General features: G+C 48.9%; 1 protein-coding gene across 3 annotated transcripts in view; it reads left to right on the top strand.

Moving 5' to 3' along the window:
• The first annotated feature begins 7,935 nt into the window (after positions 1-7,935).
• LOC144093930 (uncharacterized) overlaps positions 7,936-9,260 on the top strand; it is a 41,889-nt gene continuing 40,564 nt past the window's right edge. The window contains exons 1-3 of one of the 3 annotated variants that reach the window (XM_077627690.1): positions 7,970-8,188; positions 8,257-8,334; positions 8,944-8,976. In XM_077627690.1, the coding sequence (XP_077483816.1) occupies positions 8,965-8,976 (12 nt within the window). In that variant the 5' untranslated portion in view covers positions 7,970-8,188; positions 8,257-8,334; positions 8,944-8,964. Of the gene's footprint in view, positions 8,189-8,256; positions 8,335-8,943; positions 8,977-9,260 lie in introns of all 3 variants that reach the window. The other 2 variants (XM_077627692.1, XM_077627691.1) reach the window with 2 other exon arrangements.

Here is a 9,260-nt window from a genome sequence, read left to right as displayed (position 1 = left end):
ATGTCCCAACCCCTCTCCATCTCGGCAGAGCCGTGGAAGTGTTTTAAACAAGGCTTGGGCTAGAACAGCTCTCACAGAAGGTGTACCTCTCCGATGAGTACTCGGTAAAACACAGTCCCAAAAGGATTCCCAAAGATGAACACCCGATCCGCCAATTGTCCTTTGTTCGCACTGCAGACAAGCCGCTCCGAGAATTGTGCATCTCGTGTGGCAATTCCGCGCTTTGCAACAGAGAGAAATGAACGCAGACTAAAACATGTACACTAGTACGATGACTGGGAGCTTCCCCACGAGGACCCGGAACAAACACCCACGAACCTACGGAGCTTCGCCTTACTGCGCAAGCTCGATTTGGCAACGCGAGTGAATCAACGCGCAGATCTTGAAAGGAGCTCAAGAACAAGATCTCACCGAATCTCTTGTTCCTGTCGTCCGTCGCCATAAAGAGGACAAGCGCAGTATGTGGGGTCGTCACAATGGCATAGTCAGATACAACTCAAGAACGAAGAGGCTTCTCCCCGTCAAAGGACCCCCCCCCCCTCCCCCTTCCAGCCAAAGGCATTGACCAATTCTCATCAGTCTGCTAGCGTGACAATGTAGGGAGCGGCCGATGAAACCGGATAGTCCACTCCTTGCAGGGTCGGGGAATGTCCCCTCCCTGCATTGTCACGCCGCTCCTTACAGTGTCACGTTAGCAGGTTCATGAAGATCGGCCGACGCCATTTTCTAGAAGGGGGTCCTTTGTAGAGGAAAAGCCGCTTCGTTCCTGAGTTGTATCCGAGTATAGCTGTGAACTTCCCCATATATATTTTCCAGCACCAAATCTCCATGCGGCGCTTCTAAGGTATGGCCACGCAGTGCCTGCATGGCTGATGTTTCGATTAAATCAAACGCTTACTCGTAATCACTGAAGGCTTTCAAGCACCCGACTTTCGCTCCACTGAGTGACGCGCGTTCGTAGGCGTGGCTGCGTGCGCTGCCCAGCCCGCGCGGTTTTGGTTTCAGTCGTGCGTGGGCCCAAAATTCCTTGTGGTGCAGCGGCGACTAGAATCGCACTTTCTAAGGTATAAAAACTGATATTTACATTACTCACAGAGAGCTAGAAAGCTCTAAATAGAGAATGCGCATAATTTTAACATTTAAAATTTAACTATTAGATATTCGTTAAAATATTCTACTAGTTAACACGTTTTAGTTGTATTCTGATGCGCACCACCACTGTCTTAGGTGAACCACTATGTACATTGTCCTCAAGCACCCAGCAATAGCCTCGAAACACAGAGCGCTTCCGTTGAAGTTCCCTCACAGTTCCTTGCAGTTGATTCCTGTGATAATCTTCCTTTCTTTAGCCGTTCTTCGGGGTCTAAACATTGGTTAATACCTCTCCTTTTCGTAACAAATATTAGTCTAATATTTACTTGATACCTCTATATGTTAACTGTAGCCCACCTATACCTTCTTATCTAATCGTCAGCCATAGTGCCCTTCCCCGCCAAGCATGTAGTACCACACCACGACTGTCCGATTTAGTTGTTTTTAAAGCCATCTTCCTTACTGCTTGGTGGTGTTATCGTGTAACAAAGCTCTAGTAGAACCACTGCAGGAAGTGAGCAGGGCAGTTTTATTGACCCGGAAACATTTCAAACGACCCGCCGGAGTGGCTCAGTGGTTAATGCGTTCGGCTTTTGAAGTAGAGGACCCGGGTTCAATCCTGGCTGCGGCGGCAGCTTTTCGATGCAGACGAAACGCAAAAGGCGTCTATGCGCTCTGTGATGACAGTGCACGTTAAAGATTCCCGGATGGTCTAAATTAATCTGGAGCTCTCCTATACGATGTCCCTCACAACCTGTGTCGCTTCGGGACGTTAAGCTCCAGAATTTACAGTTTGCATTTTAATAGATGGCTTGCTATATTCGGATACAACTCAAGAACGAAGCGACTTTTCTCCGACAAAGGACCCCTTCCAGCCAATGGTGTCGGCAGATTCTCATGAACCTGCTAGCGTGACAATACAAGGAGCAGCGTGACACTGCAGGCAGGGGACTATCCCCGACCATGGAAGGAAGGGGCTATGCCCTCTTTCGTCGGTCACTCCCTGCACTGTTGTGCTAACAGGCTCTTGACATTCGACCGGCGCCATTGGCTGGAACTTGGTGTTCTGACGGGAAAAAACCGTTTCGTTATTGAGTTGTATCAGACTACAGCGACGGCGCCACAGTGGCCATAATGTTAGCGAACCAGATGCACGGAGAAAATCTACGCTTAGGCCCAATACCGTTGTTGCGTGACGTTCACCGAGGATCCATGAAAGTTATGCGTGATGGACCATTGTGGCACCCGTGAAGTAACGTGATGGCCTTTTCTCGACTACACTGCGTTTTAGAAGTCATGACCCTCGGGCAGGTGGCTTTTTGACAAAGGAGAGAAGATGCGGGAGCTTCGTATCTCACATTTTTCCATGTTCCACGAGCAGATGCCTCCCACAGTGTCGAATACGGCGGCAGCCGCCATTGACCTCTTTATGAATAGATCTATCTTTCCGGAGCAAAAGTCCGGTGTACACGCGCTTCGACTAAACTACCGCAATGCCATGACTGCGCCCTGGTGTCGAGAACGGACCATTTTTATCTGCGCGCATTTATATCTAGACCGCCTAAATTGTTATACTGATACGCACAATAATGCTAGCTTCATTATAGCCGCAGCTCTCCAGTCGCTTCATTAGCTCACCGAGAATAGTACGCCGACACGCAACTACACTTTAGCTGTCAGTAAAGCTGTAAATGAGCCTAGTTGGTTTTTCATGCCTGACTTCCTTAGAGCGCTACACTGGTTACGTAATAAAAACGCAACAAAAGACGACAAATACCACATAGACAGAGCGCAAACTATACTGACTGGTTTTTGTTGCGCGGGAATTCATTTTGTATGTGCTATTAAACAATGGAGACAATGAAACAACACAAAAAATGACAGCCGATTTGCATAGTTATTCAAATGCGAAGTAGCTGTGCTAGCATGCTTGAGGGAACGCGAGCGACAGATGCCCGCTCCGTGCTCGGAGAGACTCCAACACCATCGACAGAACGGGCGCTGACGCGCTCCACACGGCCGCAGCCTTGCTAACAGGAGGTGCGCACTCAAGCCACAGTGGTCGCCATTTTGGCGTCCAAGCAGTAAGGCGAAAGGCTACGTTATCCCCCACTCCTCTGGACTGCACCGCTGAAGCTGCAGGCGTTGGACGCAGAAATGGCGCCCATGACGGAACGTGAATACCTACACAGCTGCTTTCTCATTGGCTGCAGATGTGCAAACGCACCGCCTCCTCATTGGCTAAGCCGCGTGACGCGCACGGCCTGCTTATCTCTGGCGCTTCAAGGTCACGGCGTGGCTTCGGACACCGGCGAAATCCATGATTGTGGAGATCAGTGTCAGCGTACTAAAAATTGCCTTTCTGAGCCTGGATCATCCACGCACACCCAACAAGCAGAGACAAAAAGCAACAGGTTCATTTTAGAGTTAGTTGAACATACCATCTGAGAAACTCCGCTACAAGAGCGACTATAGTACAAATAGTACCAGGCGCCACTTTACGGGATGCATGGATGGATGGACGGACGTATTCATGCATACAGTGTGTGTGTGTGTGTGTGTGTGTGTGTGTGTGTGTGTGTGTGTGTGTGTGTGTGTGTGTGTGTGTGTGTGTGTGTGTGTGTGTGTGTGTGTGTGTGTGTGTGTGTGTGTGTGTGTGTGTGTGTGTGTGTGTGTGTGTGTGTGTGTGTGCGTGCGTGCGTGCGCGCGCGCGCGCGCGCTTCCTGCTGTTTACTTCGGCGAGTTTGGACATGGGGAGGATTCCCTGAGGACCACCGCGAGGGTGGGTGAGCCCTCTGAGGGAGACGTGGCTGCAGGAATGCCGGAAGCAGCGACGACCATAGCGTCCCCACGTATTCGTTCCGGTCATCAGGCGACGAAGTACAAGATCAGTGTAGTCCTCTTCAGTCACGCTGGGGTTGAACAATTGCCCGAGTGCCGCGCCTTCGACAGAGGTTCCGCGTTGCGGTCATCAGTACAAGATCTTTCAACCCCTGCTGGGAGACAGCCCGCATTCCTGTGTCACGCAGGCGCCTTCCGGGTCCACGTGGGCGCGGTCCGGACACACGTGCGCGCCCACCTGGAGGCCGCGTGGACGACAACGTGACCGGGTCCTGTTCCCTTTCCCTCGACAGAGCTGCGAGAGAACATCAGGACCGCCCTGCCGTGGGTGGTACCATCAGTGCCATCGTGTGATTGGACATCATTCTTCGAACTGTATTCCCCAGCTAGGGATCTGGGGAATACGAAGAGTATTTAACGAGCTGCTGGTTTGGTACCAGAGGAGAGCCCCCCCTCTTGAGAGATACCCTTTGCTGGGAGAGACTCCCGACTGCTAAGAAGCTCCCTTTACTGAGAGGCACTCTCATTTGCCCTTACTTGTACATTATGTAAATAGTCTTTGTATAAAGTTTTCCAAGTTTTCTTCCTCCGATCGTCCTCGTCTCTTCTCCGGCCCAGTCATGCTACCTGAATCCCAACAACTGGTGGCAGCGGTGGGATGCTGCTACCTGAATCCCAACAGTGTGCGTGTTACCTCGATGGAAAGAAACGCGAACCCGGCGCAAACACGCCCCGCTGTTGGAGTTTATTTTCATCCCGCTTTTACCTGGGTGGTACGAAAAAGACGTTAGAGTCGTCCTAGAATGTATCATTGACGAGTCTAGGGTCTTTTTGCTATCAACGAAGTAAAAGCGCGGTGAAAAGAAATTGAATCAGCGGAGCGTGTTGGCGCCGGGCTGCTCGCGTTTCTTTCCATCGAGGTAGTAATGTATGTATGTATGTATGTATGTATGTATGTATGTATGTATGTATGTATGTATGTATGTATGTATGTATGTATGTATGTATGTATGTATGTATGTATGTATGTATGTATGTATGTATGTATGGTTTAGGTTTATGGGGGTTTAACGTCCCAAAGCAACTCAGGCTATGAGGGACGCCGTAGTGAAGGGCTCCGGAAATTTCGGCCACCTGGGGTTCTTTAACGTGCACTGACATCGCACAGCACACGGCCTCTAGAATTTCGCCTCCATCGAAATTTGACCGCCGCGGTCGCGATCGAACCCGCGTCTTTCAGGTCAGCAGCCGAGCGCCATAACCACTGAGCGACCGCAGCGGATGTATGTATGTATGTATGTATTGTATGTATTGTATGCATTGTATGCATTGTATGTATGTATGTATGTATGTATGTATGTATGTATGTATGTATGTATGTATGTATGTATGTATGTATGTATGTATGTATGCATGTATGTTGGGTAGGTGTCGCCTTGCTCGGTATTTCTTTTGCATAGATGGCGACGTCATCTGGAAACGGCCACTAAAAGCGTCGTCATTGCTCGCCATATGTGATGGGCATTTTTTAGTTTACTTGTTGATTTAGTCTATGAATTTTGTCACCACATTTGTTTCTCTAATATAATTTCTTTGTCAGTCGATTGCGCGTTTATCAACAATCTCGAAATCTGCAACTTTAGCTGCGTTTAGTTTATTTACTATGTACGTGCCGGCAATCCGTAAACCTGCCGAGTTTCGGCCCACTCAGACCGCCGTTTATTTATTTTTTTTTTTAATACGTGGAGCCTAGGTCACCGTTTCTTTTAATGAAATGAAAGTTTTTTACCACCACCACTTAAGGGCAGTTTCGCAGCTGGTAACATTAAGGAGTTCGGGTTCAAGCACACTCACATATCATTCTTTTTTTTTTTGCGCATGTTCCGTCTAAGTCCGTTTTTGAAGGCGTCACATGAAATGAATTTCTGGGCAATAAAAATCAGTTGATATTTCGCGCTCTGTCTGCCTGCGTTTTTTTTTTTTCAGTCTCTTACGTAACAGCTGTAGTCTACTAAGAAAGTCAAACCTTAGCCGCATTGCCTTCGTGAATGAAAACGACAGCACAAGTATCTTCCAGGACCCAGAACCTCCGCCTCATATCCTCATGCTCACATGTCCATCACAACGCGACCGCCTTCGTTCGCTTCGTGGGACACAGCAGTCCCGCGGGCGGGAAGGTGGCGCCATCTTCCGCGTTTACGGGCAGTCGACCAGGCTCTATGCGAGAGTTGACAACTCGCTCAGAAAGGCCAGAAAGCTACGTCGGCACGTGTCGTACGGGAGCACACCGTAAATAAGTATTCATACTGATAGAAAGACGACAAATCAATGACCCTTGGCGGCGCCACAACGAATACAGGCCATTTATGGCGCCTAAGGGGCCTAAGGCTAACTGAAAATGACGTCCTTAGTACGGCCACCTAACCGGCCCCATCTGAGGACAGGAGAAAAAAATATGCAGCACAGCTGTGGCCGCAAACCACGATATGGCGTTACCTTAATGCACTGGCTTCGTTGTACCACGTCCAGTAAAAAAAAAAAGAAAAAAGTGTCAGGATAGAGTTGTGCTATGCACACGAGTCTCTACGCTCCCTGTGTAGTCCAAAAAAAAATGCGAATTTATAAATCATTCTTTCAGTGACCGCTTCATACCTATCGGCGGTTGCTTCATTAATTTCGCAGCCAAAGCCGCAGCGCTTGTAGCGATGCCACTTGAACCAGTTGAACGCGCTCGCGCATAGACTGCGAGCCGCTCCGAACGGCGGCCTGCGTGAACCCAAGAGTGCGACTTCCAGGTGTTAACTAGTTTTTTTGCGGGTGCGGGCGACTCGCCGCTCGCGTGTCTCACGGTTCCGCTCGTGCCACGCGTTGACGATGCGTGACCGAGTGGTGTGCGCGCACTTGCCGGGGGCGCAGTCACATTTCCTCGCAATGTCACTTCCCTGCAACGAGCTTTCCTCTACAGGAAAACATACCAATCAGGAGGCGGCGGTCCACCAGCGGCCAACGTCCGCACCTCTCTTCCAAAGACGGCGCTCTGTTCGCGTTTTCACGTCAGTGAAAAAAATCTGCTTAGGTCGCAAACATCTCCATCTCTTTCTGTAATGTTACGCGTAGCAGAAACAAAGGGTTCAGTGTTGAAAAATGACACGTTACATTGTGCACTGCCAGGAACGAGACGGCAACCGAAACCGGACATCTAGTGTCATGACCATGAGCGAACCAGTTAACAGGCTGTGAAATGGAATGTAACCACGCAACAGATAGCGGACTGCGCAAGGCCGGAGGAATGTACGCGAACTCAATGCGAACATAATGACACGTCTCATTGTCTCAATTAGGCATCATGCCGGGTGGCGTTATGCCTCGCATGGTTAACATACTCAGCTTTCACGACTGTAAAACCAGAATGTTCACGGTCATCATGGCACTGGGAAACCAAAATGGGCTGGTCTGCTGTAAGATTACTTGACTGTGGAATTCGTTACGCAGCACGTCATTAAATGGCCAAAACAAGTGTTTTTTCCCCTCACGACGAATAGTTCGTAGGATTTCGCGCAGATGTCCGCCCTGTAAACGTAGCCATTTCTAAGCGAGCTGTGTTCTCTCGCAACTAAGACCAAACGGATAAAAAGCGAAAAAGAAATCCACTCTCCGCGAGTACGTTCAAGGAAAAACAGCAGAGCTGTGAAAGAGCACTGACTACACTGTAGCACTGACGCTACTGCCGCTTTTCCACAAAACCAGATGGCCGCCATTGTTGTTTTCAAGCAGCTGGCAAAAACGCGGTGCTAGCGTACAGTTCAAACACAGCTTCGAGTAATTCTTTCGCTTGCGTTTTGTTAAAAATCATTTAAATAAAAGTTGTTACTAATTTATTTTAAACCTTTTTGCTAACTAGCATGAAAATGAGTGCTAATAAATAAATTCAAGAGCCAAAACCAGGCACGTGGCGGCGCTAATTCTTGAACGTATAAAGTTAACTTTTTTGTTGTTCGTTCTTTTATTTGTTGTGTCATTACTGGTGCTAGGACTCGTATATAGGGTAAGTTTGGTCGCCAGTGTTTGCGCGATTTTTTTATTCAGAAGAAAATTTCCCGGACAGTTATTCGTTACGCCGTTGCGTTGTTGCGAGCGGCGGACGTGCGTTAGGCCTGTCGCCACCTCGTTTACGTTTGGTGGGATCAGGTCACGGTGCGCATTGTCCGTTGTCTTTCGAAGCTCCCCAGGAAACGCGGCTAGGCGGGCGGCAGAGGTGAGATGTTTTAATTTCGCGCGCTGCGTCGTGCTCAAATGACACAATCGCCCGCTGTCGTGTCGTAGCATTCCTCGAGCTCTTCAACTCCTGGTGGCATCGCGATATTTGCACCAGCACGTCTTGGAAGCCCGTCATAGCGACCGGTAAACACCGCAGCTTCTCCCTACGGCTCTGGTGATATGGTGGAATGCCTATCCCGGCAGTACCCTCAGTCGGTGATGGCGGACAGCCGTATTCGCTCGCTTGTTGCCGGGTTTGATTTCTTTGCTCGGCGCGACTTATGTTAAGGCGAGGAATCTGATGGCCTCGTCTCGCTTTTCGCAGTGACATATTTGATCCGGCTTGCCAAGCTTAATTTGCCGAAGCGCTTGATCGCGCCAGTTTCGGAAGCGATTTTTCCCGTTCACGGCGGTTTCGGCGGCGCATTGGCAGCCTTGGCTGTGTCGTCTTGAATATAAGCCCGATTCTGACCCCTTCAAGCGCCTTTGCGTGCGCTTTAACGTTGCTCTGCGAATATTTTGGATTGACGTGATCCGATTTTTTTTCTTTTTTTGTAAACGCCTCGTTTCCCCCGCTTTTTGGCTGAGTGCTGGAGATGCGATCACTGGTCATTCAGTCTCTCTTAGTTTATCGTTACTTTGCCTGATGCTTTCGTTCTTGCCCTGCTTTTGGTGCATTCTTGTGGTTTATTTCTTATCATTCTTCAGTTGCCAATTTCGCTTATGTGTATTTTTCTTTTGCTTCCTTTGTAGAGCCGAGGCAGTTTTTTTGCCATGGATAAAAAGGTAATGCAGTCACTTTTGTTTGAGCTTTGTTAATTACTTTTGTGCACATTTTATTTCTTTTCACATTTTGCGTGCGCACTCGGAAACGGGCTGCCTACGCGCTCTATAGAATTGTGATCGATCTCCTAGAGAGCTTGCAACATCTTAACATTTGTTACGTCACTATTAGCTTTGGTGCTCTGTCATGTAAGAAACAAATGAGGAACAAAGCACACCACTGCCTTCCTGGTTTCGCAACATCCTCTGCTGAGCCTGCACTTGCCTGCATTATTGCTTACATATAT

Source organism: Amblyomma americanum, chromosome 6, assembly GCF_052857255.1.
Source record: "Amblyomma americanum isolate KBUSLIRL-KWMA chromosome 6, ASM5285725v1, whole genome shotgun sequence".
NCBI lineage: Eukaryota > Metazoa > Arthropoda > Arachnida > Ixodida > Ixodidae > Amblyomma > Amblyomma americanum.
This window is presented reverse-complemented; position numbering and strand designations above follow the sequence as displayed.